A 15,367-nucleotide genomic window follows, 5' to 3' on the forward strand; every position below is an offset into this window, starting at 1 on the left:
GTGTCTGTTTATAAAACAGAAGAAATCACATGCAGAACTTTTTTTCCCATTCTAAAAACACATTACGATACTCAAAGGAAGTGTTGGCACAGCTAAACAGAACTATAAAAAATAAAGGTCCTGTAAGCTTATGCCTAAAATGTGCATATTTTTCTGGTATCTCTCAACACACAGACGTTGAAGGTTGTCTTACGATTGTTGGGATAGGTTTCTACAAATGGCTCTGGTGGTAAACTGTTTTTGTGATTTGGTATTTGGGGGTGTTGGACGTATTTGGTTATTTGATAACAGCTTCAAACAAACTAAGAAAAAGACTTTAGGATTTCTGTAATTATTTTAAGGTTTTAAACAATTTTTCTACAAGGGGTGTCCCTTATATAGCGGGCTCATACAGTAAAGTCAAGTAAACGTGCGAATGGGGCACTGTGATCCTACGTAACTAAGGCAAAACCATTCATTATGGTAAGCCAGAAAGCAAAGTGGTGCGAAATCAGTCCTAGTGGGTGGTAAGCGAGGGAGGAACCGACCCCAAACCAAACTTGTCCATTCTAAGAGCCAAGACCACATTCTGTGAAACCCTATTACTCAAACCAGTAATGTCAGGTATTTAAGAATGAGAAAATGGAAACGGTCTTGGGAGCGCAGGAAAGAGACTCAGACAAGAGATGGGGTTAAACCACAACGCGTTTCGACGGAGAATCCGTCTTCATCAGGTGGAAGTAACTTCCACTTGATGAAGATGGATTCTCTGTCGAAACGCGTTGTCGTTTAACCCCATCTCTTGTCTGAGTCTCTTTCCTGCGCTCCTAAGACCGTTTCCATTTTCTCATTGCTCCTATCCTCCATTGGAGGTTTTCGGCTGGAGCTGCGGTGGAGACCTGACATTTCTGTCTGCCCCTGGGTTGCTTCCTAAGCGCTCTTCTATGACCGCTTATCACTGACTCTTAGGTATTTAAGAATGTCATAGTGATTACGGAGTGGAGATGTCAGATGTTTAACATTTTTCAACAAGAATTTCACTGAAGAGGTTTCGCGAGGACATTTTCAGTATTGTTTTGATTGGTATTCTAAATGTTAAAGGGAATCTGGCATGTCCAGTTGGCGGATCTGTTCAGTGATTGACAGTCTCCCGTGATGACTCTGCATGCAAAGACAGCTGTCAATCACAGAGTAGGACCGCCCACTGGACTCCTGTATTCAAACATCACGGATTACAATAAATAAAACACAAAGGTATACTGGACCTTTTCCAACAAACTGATACATCATTCTGCTCCGCTATACCAAAGCGGATGCATGTACAATGTGACAGGTTCCCTTTCAAGAGTTTGTCCGGTCTTCTGATAAGTCTGCAGTTGCTCTGTGAGACTGCAGATTTCTGAATCCTGGCAGTGTGCTTTGTGTATGCTATCAGGATTCACCAGTATCGCCAGTGAGAACGGGCGTTCACAAGTATGTGATCTGCATACGTGTAATCACCTGCTCGCTAGACTTGTTCAGATTCTCTCATTTCACTTATATTAAGAAAAGCCAGACATTGCTAGTCGGAATGTGGCCGGGAAGTATGCAAAATCAAACGTCATATGGCTGCCCACTCTCACTGGTGATCTCTGACAGCATGCTTACCTCACACTGTATGGATTCAGGAGTATGCAGTGACATACAGTAACTGCAGACTTTTATCAGATAAACGAACAAACCCTTTAAGCAAATAGAATTTGAAAATTTAGAATTTTTTAGTCCAAATTTTGTCAAAATTCAAGGTTAGAATAGCAAATAGGTGATAATTACACATTACATCGACGCTAGATTTTACATTTCCTCACCTAAAATCACATTTAGCCATAATTGATGTATTTCGACCCAACTTCTCTGTACTAAAGCCTATCTATTATAAGTTATAGTGTATTTATACCTACGTAAGCGATTTCTCAGTTGTTGTGTCTGCTCGGGCAGACTCGTGAGTTATTGTGAGCTGCTATTATACTACTGTCCTGTATTATAAAGCTGTCAGAGTAGAGCTGTGATTCTTCTATATTTGCCAGGAGAAAATAAAAAAAGCCAATCCATTATGTAATAAATTGCACTGAGTCCTTTAATAAACTGCAGGACGCTATTTGCAAACTAAATTAATACCGTTAAAGCTGACAGTGCCTTTTCCGATGTTAAACAGAGCAACCTCTGTAGTAATTTTGAGTTTCTTTTTGTTGATAGGAATAAATCCAGAGAAATTGGAAAAAATCCAGTTGTCGTTGAAGCCAGCAAAAGACAGCAATTCCTACAACCATGTGTTAGTAGAGAGGTTGATTAGAATAATGAGCCAAGCGGCACACCCAGGTAAGGCACATGTTATAATTCGCTAATGCCCAGTGTTTTTTTTTTTTTTTAATTTTACTAGGCATCACCATGACTTTATCAAGTGTTCACATGGCCCTGTTCACACTTTTATACTCTTTCTTGGCTAAATAGACTTTTGTCTCCGTTTTCCACCAATGGATAATATGGGGATGCATCAATTTTATGTGTGCCCCCACATAGTCAAATGGTCAGAGACCCCTTGAACTTAGGTTTTCCACATTTGGTGAGCATCAGAGAGTGGGTGCTTGGGGAAGGGGATTAATGTGCTTTTTGAAGATATTATCTTCCCTATCACACATAGGCAATCCCTCCATGTCTTGTGCCTGTCGAACTGCCGCAAGACATGGAGCCGCGGGGACTCGAACGTATTTTTCAAGCACACCGAAGACACTTTGTTAGCCCCCAAGCATTGTCAGATAACACCTTATCCCAGCACGTTCCCTCATCACTAATATCTATCCTTACATTTTAAAGTATAGGCCCCATCTGTAGTGATCAAAGGGCAGTAATATTAATCTTTTACCATGTTCACTAAATGCTAAAACTGACCTGCCATTATGATTCTCCAGTTCATTACGAGTTCATAGACAGCAAACATGTCTAGGTTCTTTTTTATCTAAGTGGTGAAAAAAAAAGTCCAAATTTTGTTAAAAAAAAAAAAGCGCCATTTCCGATACCTGAAGCGTCTCCATTTTTCGTGATCTCGGGATGGGTGAGGGCTTATTTTTTGCGCGCCGAGCTGATGTTTTTATTGATACCATTTTGGTTCAGATACGATCTTTTGATCACCTGTTGTTGCATTTTAATGCAATGTCGCAGCGACCCAAAATACAAATTCTGATGTTTTGAGTTTCTTTTCTCGTTACACCGTTTAGCAATCGGATTTTTTTTTATATTTTTTATATTGATAGAATTCTGAACTCGGCAATACCTAATATGTGTATATTTTTGAATAGGGCGAAAGGGGTGATTTGAACTTTTCATATTTTTTTTTATTTATTTTTTTAATATTTTTAAGACATATATTTTTTTTTTTTTTTACATTTTGCATGCTGCAATAGTCTCGATGGGATTAGAACCTACAGTACTTTGATCGCCTCTGCTACACACAGGCAATGATCAGATCGCCTGTGTGTAGCAGAAATGCTCATTTGCTATGAGCACCGACCACCGGGCACTCATAACAATCTGGCTTTGACAACCATAGAGGTCTTACCTCTGGTTGTCATGCTGACCCATTGATGACCCGCGATCATGTAACGGGGTCACCGATGGGCGGGATAAATGACTCGCTTTCGGTAAGTGCAAGTTAAATGCTTCTGTCATAAATTGACAGCAGCATTTAACTAGATAACAGCTGCGGGTGTTTTGCGATTCTACCCGTGGCTGTTGCATATGTCAGCTGTATAGATCAGCTGACATGTGCCCCCGGAAAGGTGCGGGCTCCGGAGCACATGGAGGAGTCTGACCTGGTGTACTATTACGCACAACATTGGAAAGGGGTTAAAGAGAATCTGTCACCAGGTTTTTGCTACCTCATCTGAGAGCAGCGTAATGTAGGAAAAGAGACCCTGATTACAGCAATGTATCACTTGGTCGACTGAGTGCAGCAGCTGTGAAACAATTAGAGTTTTTATACTTGGCATGCAGCAGAGCTCAGAAAGCTACCCGCAGCACAGCTTTCTGTGTACAATGTATATTGACAGTGAGCTGCTTATCAGAGAAGGGGACATGGTCAGATCAGGGCTCATGTGAGCATCAGTCCGCAGTGATAATCTTCTGGTGATAAAACTTTCATTGTATGGAAGCCTAATAAGTAACACATCCCTGAAATCTGTTTCAGCTGCTATCGCATGCTGTGCTCAGAATGCATAGCAAAATCCGGCTGGCAGATGCCCTTGAGATGAGCCCTGTTCATTAATAGGCAAAATTTGTAAGAGCCTCCTAATTTAGGAAAAAAGTATTTGTTTGGACCCCTCACAGCTGAACCACTTGTAATTCCCAAATGGTGGGTCTGAATACAGTCTTGTTTCAGGTTAATGTATGACTTATGATTTCTCCATATTGAATGTATACAGGAGGCAGTTTGACTCTCCTTCAATGGCTGATGTCTGGCAGAAAGAACAATCGTTAAATTTCAAAATGCCAGGTTCTTTTTTTCTAGAAGAAATGTTGGATTCATTGAGATTTCTTTGCAGATGGAAAAGTCCGTTTGGCTACCCTGGAGCTCGCATGTATTCTCCTGAAGCAGCTCGTTCTTATTGATGGCGACTGTATAATAAAAGACGTCCACTTAGCGTGTTTGGAGGTAAGTGCTCCAGTCAGCCCACGCAGGCTTACTTCATAACTATGCCTTCTTAACATAGGAATTTACCGATGTGGTTAAATGAAATTGAAAGAATTCTTTATCGATGCCGGAAGAATCGAGTCTGCCACGAGCGGTGGATCCCGCAATTTCATATCGCCCTGATCTTCTGGTTGAAATTTATCTTTTCGGGCAATCCACACACTGAGGAAGATCTGTCACAGACCGAAACATTTCTGTTTTATTAGGATTGTTATTCTACATGAAAAAATTATACACTTCATCTTTTTGAGTGCCAAGTCTCTTTTACTGCAATTACGAGAAGAATCGAGGCTGACTTGTACAAAATGCTGTTTTGTGACCGATTTTCCTCCGTATAAGTGTAATATTTTCCATTAATATGAACAAAAATTAATTTCTTTTTTTTTTTGTAATATCCCTTTGTATAGGGTGCAAGGGAAGAAAGCGTTCATCTCCTGCGCCACTTCTATAAGGTAAAATACTACCAGGTAAAATTCTTTACTTTTTGATATTTAACTATAGGTAATTAGGATGTTCAATACCTGCCAAGGTCAGATAATTAATATCACATCAATCCATTTCCTAAAACTCACCAACGATCATGTGAATCCAACATGCAGCAATAATAGTCCCATTAGTTTCATTACCGTTGCAGCATATCTATCTCTTCTCCCACCCAGACCATGTAATCACAGCATTGCGCTCCTCCCTGTCTTTCAAACAACACATCCAAGTCCTTATCGTTTTTTGCCATCACCATCACAAAAACATTTCTTGAAATCCACCCTCTCCTAAACTTTAGTGGGTTGTCCGCTACTCGGACAACCCTTCATAATCTTTGTTTCCCCCCCAGTAAAATAATAACACACTCACCTTGGGTGCCAGTGTCACTCTAGTGGTGACGACACTGATCCCTGCGGCCGATCAGTGCTGGTTTCACTCTCCCCTCTTTCAGAAAAATAAAACATCTGGAGGAAGTGAGAGCTGTGTGTGCCATCCACCTTCTTCAGGATGTCCGTTACATCTGTAGGAGGAGAGAATGAAGCCAGTGCTGATTGGCTGCAGGGATCGCATGTCATAATGTCACGGGAGCCCTGGGAGTGTCTGTGCCGATACCGACCAAGCAGACCTCCACACTTGTTTCACTTATCTTGGCTTCATCAGAAGGTTAAGGGCACTGGTTGAAATACTACTGCATCATCCAGCTGTCGGGTTTCCTCAAAAATATTTTTACATGGTAACAATTGACAAAAACAATGTAGGAAAATATCATGAGAGATGCGGACTGTTTTTCTAATTCAGTTATTTTTTTTGTTTTCCAGAGACTATAACGTAAACTTATGATCTGACAGCCACTTTTTATCAAGTATTGGAAATGATTTTATTTATCTAGAAACTCAGTGATTCAAACTGTCCTTTAAGCAGCCAACAGCAATGTCAGTATTTCTAGTTCTGACATCTGTGATCTGATGACTTATTTCAAAGAATCCATGTTTTTCTTATATTTAAATGGGCTGTTCAGATCTATGGGCGGGACACTGATCTGTAATAAGACTTTGTCTTCATAGATTAATTTAAATGAATTGCGGCATCAGTGTGAGACATGTAGTGACTTTTCCTGATCTACATGTCCGGTAACGCCTCCTTTCACCTTTCATTTAAAATAAGCTCTGGAAACAGACTCTTGTGAAGATCTATGTCCGGCCCATAGATCTTAACAGCTCTTTTACATATAAGAAAAACATGGATTACTCTGGAATAAGACCTCAGATATTAAATTATCATTTTATTCATCTGTCTACCTTCATGCCTATGTAGACAACTTAGAAATGGTTCATTCTGCTGACATATTCCCTTTGAGAGGACCTTCACCAAATTTTTCATTTTGAACTTGGACACGCAATGTTATAGTGGCTGCAGAGCGGAATAAAATGTCTTTTTTTATTTTATCTTTCCATTGCAGAAATATTGGCAATCAAATTATTGGAACCTAATGAAATACATTTTTTTTTTAAAAGGAATTGATTACCAGTTTTTTGCTACCTCATCTGAGAGCTGCATAATGTAGAGAAAAGACCCTGATTCCAACAATGTGTCACTTAGTTTACTGGGTGCAGTGACTGTGATACAATCAAAGTTTTTAGATGTAGCAGATGATGCGAGCAGCGGACCAGGATGCAAACGTGCTGTAGTTTTGGCAGTGATCATCTCCTGCTGATAAAGCACTCATTGTATTCAAACGGCACACAGCCTAATAAGTGACACATGGCTGAAATCAACTCCTCAGCCCTTACCTCATGCTGCCCTCGGGTTACATAGAAATAACCTGTTGACAGAATCCCTTTAAGTTCAAATGGATATTATCAGGGAGAAGTAGTACACGTCCTCAGTGAAAGTATCTGATGACACACGCATGCACTTAAGGGGATATTCCCATCTCCAAGATTCTATATGTAGTAGGTGTAATAATAATAATTTTAGCAAATACTTCCAATTAGAAATGTAGTATAGTTCTAATTTGCTAAGTTGCGTGCCCTATCTGTAGGGCATTGTAATAGGTTATGTATCCATGGTTACAACCACTAACAAGTAACTGTCACAGATACCTAAACTTCAGCAATGCACTGCACATGGGGTCAGTGGCACAGCAAATCAGAAGAACTATACTATCTTTTTAATTGAAGGTATTTTCTAATAATATTTATTATTATTATTATTATTATTATTATTATTATACCTACTACAAATTGGGATTAGATATTAGAGATGGAAACTCCTCTTTAAGTAAAGTTAACTCATTAGGTGCCAAACGCTGTAACAAACATGACATCCCTGCATGTGTTGCTGCTGTCGAACAGGCGCGAGACATACAGTTGTGGCCAAAAGCATTGACACCCCTGCAATTCTGTCAGATAATGCTCAGTTTCTTCCTGAAAATGATTGCAAACACAAATTCTTTGGTATTATCTTCATTTAATTTGTCTTAAATGAAAAAACACAAAAGAGAATGAAGCAAAAAGCAAAACATTGATCATTTCACACAAAACTCCAAAAATGGGCCAGACGAAAGTATTGGCACCCTCAGCCTAATACTTGGTTGCACAACCTTTAGCCAAAATAACTGCGACCAACCGCTTCCGGTAACCATCAATGAGTTTCTTACAATGCTCTACTGGAATTTTAGACCATTCTTCTTTGGCAAACTGCTCCAGGTCCCTGATATTTGAAGGGTGCCTTCTCCAAACTGCCATTTTTAGATCTCTCCACAGGTGTTCTATGGGATTCAGGTCTGGACTTATTGCTGGCCAACTTAGAAGTCTCCAGTGCTTTCTTTCAAACCATTTTCTAGTGCTTTTTGAAGTGTGTTTTGGGTCATTGTCCTGCTGGAAGACCCATGACCTCTGAGGGAGACCAAGCTTTCTCACACTGGGCCCTACATTATGCTGCAAAATTTGTTGGTAGTCTTCAGACTTCATAATGCCATGCACACAGTCAAGCAGTCCAGTGCCAGAGGCAGCAAAGCAACCCCAAAACAACAGGGAACCTCCGCCATGTTTGACTGTAGGGCCCGTGTTCTTTACTCTGTCGCCTTATTGGGGGACACAGAACCATGGGTGTTATGCTGCTGTCCACTAGGAGGCGACACTATGCATAATCTGAAAAAGATTAACTTTGGCTCCTCCTCTGCAGTATACACCCCTGGACGGCGTCAGCCTTCTCCAGTTTTTGCTTAGTGTCGCAAGGAGGCACACCTAAGATTTTTTTCTCTCTTCCGTTTTTTTCCTTAATTTTTTTCAACGGATTACAGATGAAGAAAAGCGGGTCTCCAGTGAGACCCCCGGCATGGCTCCCTCCTCGGTCCCCTATTAAGGGGTACCCGGTTGAGGTCGAGATGGCTCTTCCCCATGTCGCTCCTTCCCCAGTCCCTCGGGTACTGGTTCGAAGTAGAGAACCCCCCCTCCTTCCCCAGTTTCCTTAGGCTCTGGGTTGAGGTCCAGGGTAGGACGAAGCCCCCTGACGGTGACAGCAGCACCCTCCCTCTGGGGGCATTAGGTCGAGACACCGCAGGTAGGGCCTGTACCAGGCACCATTCGGCCACTTACATGTCCAGGGACCCCAGCCCAGCTGCGGGCTCCTGTTTGGACCGGGGGAGGTGCAGGCATGGAATCCGACCCTCCCCCGGACAACCGCGCCGTCCTGGAGCCCTTCTGGGCATGAGCTATCAAATTTAGGCCGCCTTATTCCCGCCCCCCGGCCCGCCCCCCGGATGACGAAAAATGACACTACAGTGTCATAGAAGGGGCGGATCGAGACAGGAAGGGCGCGCTTTTACATAGCTCCGCGCGCCCTTTTCAGCTCTCCGCCCCCTTCCCCCTCCACCTCAGAATCCGGTGGCCATCTTGCTGCACCTGAAGAAACTGAAGGCAGCACAGCAGTCTCTGGGGGGCACAAGAGGATTTACCAGCGCTGGACCTAGGGGGAGCACCGGTGGGGTAAGATCACAGCTGGGTCCTTTGTACTCAGCTGTGAGTTCCTGTAACCTATAACGCTCCCCTACCCCTCCTTTCCTCTGCGTAAATACACCTGTAGGGCCTCTGCGAATAGTTACTATGTCGGGCTCAAAAAAGGACCAGGCAAGACTGCTTTTGCGCAGTCTGCACAGCCTGCAAGGCCACTCTCCCCAGCGGCAGCACGTACCCGCACTGCTGGGACTGTACCCAAAGAACAGCAACGCTTCTGCGGCCGCTACTGCGCCAGAATGGGCGACTCAGATGTCGCAGTCTATAACAAAGTCTATAGATAACCTGACCTCCTCACTATTGCAGGCTCTGCAGGGTCATGTCTCGACTATGAACGTTACCCAGCAAAGGGACGTCCGGTATCAGGAACAGGCCGCTTACGACAGTTCGAGACGTAAGCGGACCCACAGGTCGCGTTCATCTGCATCCTCACATAGCACTAGGTCGTCCCCCTCCAGGGAGAGACAGTGGCTACAGGTCACCGAGACCGTCCCCTGATACAGAGAGACAATGTGGATCTCCACAACGATCCCAGACCACACAAGACTCAGAGGGCATATGTGACTCCAACTCAGATAACGAAACAAGGAACGCTCTGCTCCCTTGTCCCCCTAACAATGCTGCGCTAGTTGAGGATATAATCTCTTCCATCCTTCGGGTGCTAGACTTTTCTGATCCAACCCCTGAAGTACCAGAACACAAGATTTCCTTTGAAAGTGTTCAGAAACCATCTGAGGTCTTTCTTGATCACCCGGAATTTAAAAAAAAAAAAAAAAAAAATACTTTCTAAGCATTTTTCGCAGCCTGAGAAAACGGCAATCGCAAATACTTGAAAGCAAAGTACCCCTTCCCACAGAAGGACACTAAGGATTGGACAGATCCGACTAAAGTGGATCCTCCAGTCTCTAGGCTGAAAGCACAAACGCTTCTCTCGCTGCCTGACAGCTCAACCCTCAAGGACGCAGCAGACAGACAGGTAGAACGCATGGCTCGTTCAATCTTCGAGGCGGCAGGTGCCTCTTTAGCTCCTGCATTTGCTTCAGTTTGGGCAGCCAAGGCCATTATGGCCTGGGCTGATCTATTACAACAGGGCCTCCAAGCTTCAAATCCTCAGCTGGCGGACCAGGCGGTGCAAATTGCAGTAGTGACAGATTACATGATCCATGCAGCGTTGGATTCTGCAAGAGGGGTAGCGGAAATAGCATCAAATGCCATCACAATCCGGCATATTCTCTGGCTAAGACAATGGAAGGCGGATGCGGCCTTAAAAAAGTCCCTAACAAATCTCCCGTACTTCAGGGGCTGTCCTTTCGGTGGAAAGCTGGATACAATGATATCCAATGCTACCGGGGGTAAAAGTACTTCCCTCCCTCAGCTGAAACCAAAACGCACGTTTAAAAGACGTAATCAATCTCGTTTCCGTTCCTTTCGGAATTCTTCAGGCTAGTCATAACAGTTCCCCTCTCAGGGACAACACACGGGCGGCACAGAGGCCGGACAGAAACTGGCAGTCAAAGGAAAGCCAGGCAAAATCCATGGGAGGGAAAGCTCAGACTTTTCATTCATCATTACTCATCCCCTCCGGAAAACACCCCACTTGTAGGCGGACGACTGCTACTCTTTCAGCAGGTCTGGCTGCCTATTACAGAAGACAGGTGGGTCAAGGAAATAGTGTCTTCAGGATACAAAATCGAGTTTACTACCAGCCCACCGCACAGGTTTTTTCTCTGTTCCTCCAAAACCTCCACTCAAAGCTCGAGCCTTCCATCAAGCAGTTTCATCCCTCCTGCAAGCAGGAGTCATAATACCGGTTCCAGCAGACGAGCGCTTACGAGGGTTCTACTCCAACCTGTTCGTGGTGCCCAAAAAGGGAGGCAGCGTCCGACCCATACTAGACCTCAAGCAACTGAATAAGTATTCGAGTTCGTCACCTTCGCATGGAATCCCTCCGGTCAATCGTTGCGTCCATGGAGGAAGGAGAATATCTCGCCTCCATAGACATACAGGACGCATACCTGCATATACCGATTGCTTCGCCCATCAGAGATTTCTCAAACTCGCAATCAACCAAGACCATTACCAGTTTGTGGCCCTCCCGTTTGGTCTCGCCACGGCTCCCAGAACATTTACAAAGGACATGGCAGCTACCATGGACGTTCTGCACTCCAGAGGCATAGTAGTCGTTCCATACCTGGACAACCTCCTCATCAAGGCCCCCACCTTCAAGGACTGCGAGGTCAAAGTCTCAATCACGATCGACACTCTGAGTCGCCTGGGATGGTTAGTCAATTTACAGAAGTCCTCGACTACCCCAAGTCAGTCTCTGACCTTCCTGGGGATGCTATTTGACATCTCCAGGGGTCTGGTGATCCTCCCCAGGGACAAGGCACTGGCCCTCCGTTTGGGAGTTCACACTCTCCTCCGCGGTTTCCCCCGATCTCTCCGGTATGCCATGAGCGGACTGGGCAGGATGGCAGCGGCAATGGAGGCGGTACCATTTGCCCAGATTCACCTCAGACCCCATCCTCAAGTCCTGGGACAGGAATCTGTTCTCCCTCAAGAGAGAGTTCCGGTTATCAGCGAAAACCAGGAGGTTCCTGCACTGGTGGCTCCAGCCAACCTCGCTTGCAATGGGAAAATCCTTTTCTCTCCGGTCACTGAAAGGTTTTGACCACCGGCGCAAGCCTTACAGGTTGGAGCGCGGTACACCTACATCACAGAGCACAAGGCAAGTGGTCACCAATGGAAGTGACCATGCCCATCAACATCTTGGAAATTTGGGTCATCTTCCTGGCATTGAAAGCCTTCCATCACTTGCTAGCAGACTCTCATATCAGAGTGCAGTCGGACAATGCCACGGCGGTGGCATACGTGAACCATCAAGGCGGCACCCCCAGCATCCAGGCGATGAACGAAGTAACACGTATCCTACACTGGGCGGAGGATGCGAGGTCGGTACTCTCTGCGGTCCACATTTCGGGTGTGGACAACTGGGAAGCCGACTATCTCAGCCGTCAAGGAATGGACTCGGGGGAGTGGTCTCTCCATCCCGAAGTTTTCCATCAGATCTGCCATTGTTGGGGGACCCCGGACGTGGTTCTGATGGCATCCCATCTCAATGCCAAAGTTCCCAATTTCATGGCCAGGACGCACGATCCGCAGTCGCTCGGAGCAGATGCCCTGGTTCAGGACTGGACCCAGTTCCAGCTTCTGTACATTTTTCCACCCCTTCCCCTGATTTCCAGAGTCCTGAGGAAGATCAAACAAGAGGGTGTTCCCCACCATCCTATTCACTCCAGACTGGCCCAGGCGTACATGGTACAGCAGACGCTCCCTGGCGTCTCCCCACACGTCCCGAACTTCTGTCACAAGGCCTGTTCTTCCACCAGAAATCAGGGGCTCTCAATCTGACGGCATGGCCATTGAGACCTGGTTTTTGACCCAAGCAGGTTTTTTCATCGGACGTTGTTAAAACCATGATCAGGGCTCGAAAGCCAACTTCAGCCAAAACTTACTATCGTACCTGGAAGGCTTTCTTCACATGGTGCGAATTTCGTGGGCACATCCCACTCCCCTATTCTCTTCCAAAGGTCCTTGGTTTCCTTCAGTCAGGCCTGGACGCCGGGCTATCCCTGGGCTCGCTTAAGAGCCAGGTGTCAGCGCTTTCAGTGCTCTTTCAGAGGCATTTTGCTAACAATCCGCAAGTGAAGACTTTTCTCTAAGGGGTTTCTCGATTGGTTCCCCCCTACAAACATCCGTCGGAGACGTGGGACCTCAACCTGGTCTTGACAGCACTACAGTCACCTCCTTTTGAACCCCTAAAGGAGGTCTCACTCCGCTTTCTGTCACAGGAAGTGGTTTTTCCTGGTGGCAATCACCTCGCTACGCAGGGTGTCCGAACTTTCAGCTCTTTCCTGCAGACAACCCTTCCTGGTTTTTCATCAGGACAAGGTGGTTCTCCGTACAGTGCCATCCTTCCTTCCGAAGGTTGTGTCCACCTTCCACCTCAATGAGAAAATCTCATTACCATCTCTTTGCCCGGTTCCCGTTCATAGAGTGGAGAAGGCTCTGCATACGCTAGACTTTGTCAGGGCATTGCGTATTTACGTGTCTAGGACTGCTCCCTTCCGGAAGTCTAATTCACTTTTCCTTCTTCCAGAAGGCGTTTGCAAGGGCCTACCGGCTTTCAACGCCACCCTTGCTAGGTGGATCAAGTCCACCATTCAAGAAGCTTACCGCCTTAACAATTCTGCTCTTCCGGCCGTTATCACGGCTCACTCTACACGGGCGGTAGGGGCCTCTTGGGCCATTCAGCATCAAGCCTCGGCACATCAAGTGTGTAAGACAGCCACTTGGACTAGCCTGCACACATCTACAAAACACTACAGAGTGCATACCCAGTCCTCAGGGTATGCGAGCCTGGGTAGATGGGTCCTGCAGGCGGCAGTACCCCAAATTTAGGGAACTGTCAGTACAATATTCGTCCACTGCTTCCCACCCAGGGACTGCTTTGGGACGTCCCACGGTTCTGTGTCCCCCAATAAGGCGACAGAGTAAAGGAGATTTTTGTGTACTCACCGTAAAATCTCTTTCTCTTAGCCTTTAATTGGGGGACACAGCTCCCACCCTGTTGCCCTTGCGGGCCGTTGTTACGTTTGGGTTCTCATATTGTTTGAGCTGGGTTCTCATATTGTTTGAGCTCATTTATGGTAGCCTTCTTACAGGCATGGTTATGTTTCTGGTATATTCCTCCTAATGCTTTTGCACAAAACTGGAGAAGGCTGACACCGTCCAGGGGTGTATACTGCAGAGGAGGAGCCAAAGTTAATCTTTTTCAGATTATGCATAGTGTCGCCTCCTAGTGGACAGCAGCATAACACCCACGGTTCTGTGTCCCCCAATTAAAGGCTAAGAGAAAGAGATTTTACGGTGAGTACACAAAAATCTCCTTTTCTTTGAATGCCTCTTTTTTTCTCCTGTAAACTCTATGTTGATGCCTTTGCCCAAAATGCTCTACTTTTGTCTCATCTGACCAGAGAACATTCTTCCAAAACGTTTTAGGCTTTTTCAGGTAAGTTTTGGCAAACTCCAGCCTGGCTTTTTTATGTCTCGGGGTAAGAAGTTGGGTCTTCCTGGGTCTCCTACCATACAGTCCCTTTTCATTCAGACGCCGACGGATAGTACGGGTTGACACTGGTGTACCCTTGGACTGCAGGGCAGCTTGAACTTGTTTGGATGTTAGTCGAGGTTCTTTATCCAACATCCGCACAATCTTGCGTTGAAATCTCTTGTCAATTTTTCTTTTCCGTCCACATCTAGGGAGGTTAGCCACAGTGCCATGGGCTTTAAACTTCTTGATGACACTGCGCACGGTAGACACAGGAACATTCAGGTCTTTGGAGATGGACTTGTAGCCTTGAGATTGCTCATGCTTCCTCACAATTTGGTTTCTCAAGTCCTCAGACAGTTCTTTGGTCTCTTTCTTTTCTTCATGCTCAATGTGGTACACACAAGGACACAGGACAGAGGTTGAGTCAACTTTAATCCATGTCAACTGGCTGCAAGTGTGATTTAGTTATTGCCAACACCTGTTAGGTGCCACAGGTAAGTTACAGGTGCTGTTAATTACACAAATTAGAGAAGCATCACATGATTTTTCCAACAGTGCCAATACTTTTGTCCACCCTCTTTTTTTATGTTTGGTGTGGAATTATATCCAATTTGGCTTTAGGACAATTCTTTTTGTGTTTTTTTCATTTAAGACAAATTTGGCCTGTTTCACACTTCCGTTTTTGTGTCCGCCAAACGGATCCGTTTCCGTTTTTTTGACGGAAACTGATGCAAACGGATCCGTTTTTTAAAAAACGGATCCGTTTTTTTGACGGATCCGCGGTAACCGTAATGGAAGTCTATGGGACAAAAAAAACGGATCCTGCAAAAAATGGCGGATCCGTTTTTTTACGGAAAACAACGGATTTTGACGGATTTGAAAAAACGGAAGTGTGAAACAGGCCTTAAATGAAGATAATACCAAAGAATTTGTGTTTGCAATAATTTTCAGGGAGAAACTGAGTTATTATCTGACAGAATTGCAGGGGTGTCAATACTTTTGGCCACAACTGTACAGGCACGGGGACTCAAACGTATTTTTCGAGCAGGTCGA

At 45.0% G+C, this 15,367-nt stretch overlaps 1 protein-coding gene across 4 annotated transcripts in view; it reads left to right on the plus strand.

Moving 5' to 3' along the window:
- CLEC16A (C-type lectin domain containing 16A) overlaps window positions 1-15,367 on the plus strand; it is a 411,773-nt gene that overhangs the window by 170,013 nt on the left and 226,393 nt on the right. For all 4 annotated transcript variants that reach the window (XM_073542856.1, XM_073542853.1, XM_073542854.1 and 1 more), the window contains exons 13-15: window positions 2,215-2,337; window positions 4,557-4,666; window positions 5,113-5,157. In XM_073542856.1, coding sequence (XP_073398957.1) covers window positions 2,215-2,337; window positions 4,557-4,666; window positions 5,113-5,157 — 278 coding nt within the window. The remainder of the gene's footprint in view (window positions 1-2,214; window positions 2,338-4,556; window positions 4,667-5,112; window positions 5,158-15,367) is intronic.

The sequence above is a fragment of the Dendrobates tinctorius genome, unplaced genomic scaffold, assembly GCF_039654945.1.
Source record: "Dendrobates tinctorius isolate UK_male_01 unplaced genomic scaffold, ASM3965494v1 ptg000129l, whole genome shotgun sequence".
NCBI lineage: Eukaryota > Metazoa > Chordata > Amphibia > Anura > Dendrobatidae > Dendrobates > Dendrobates tinctorius.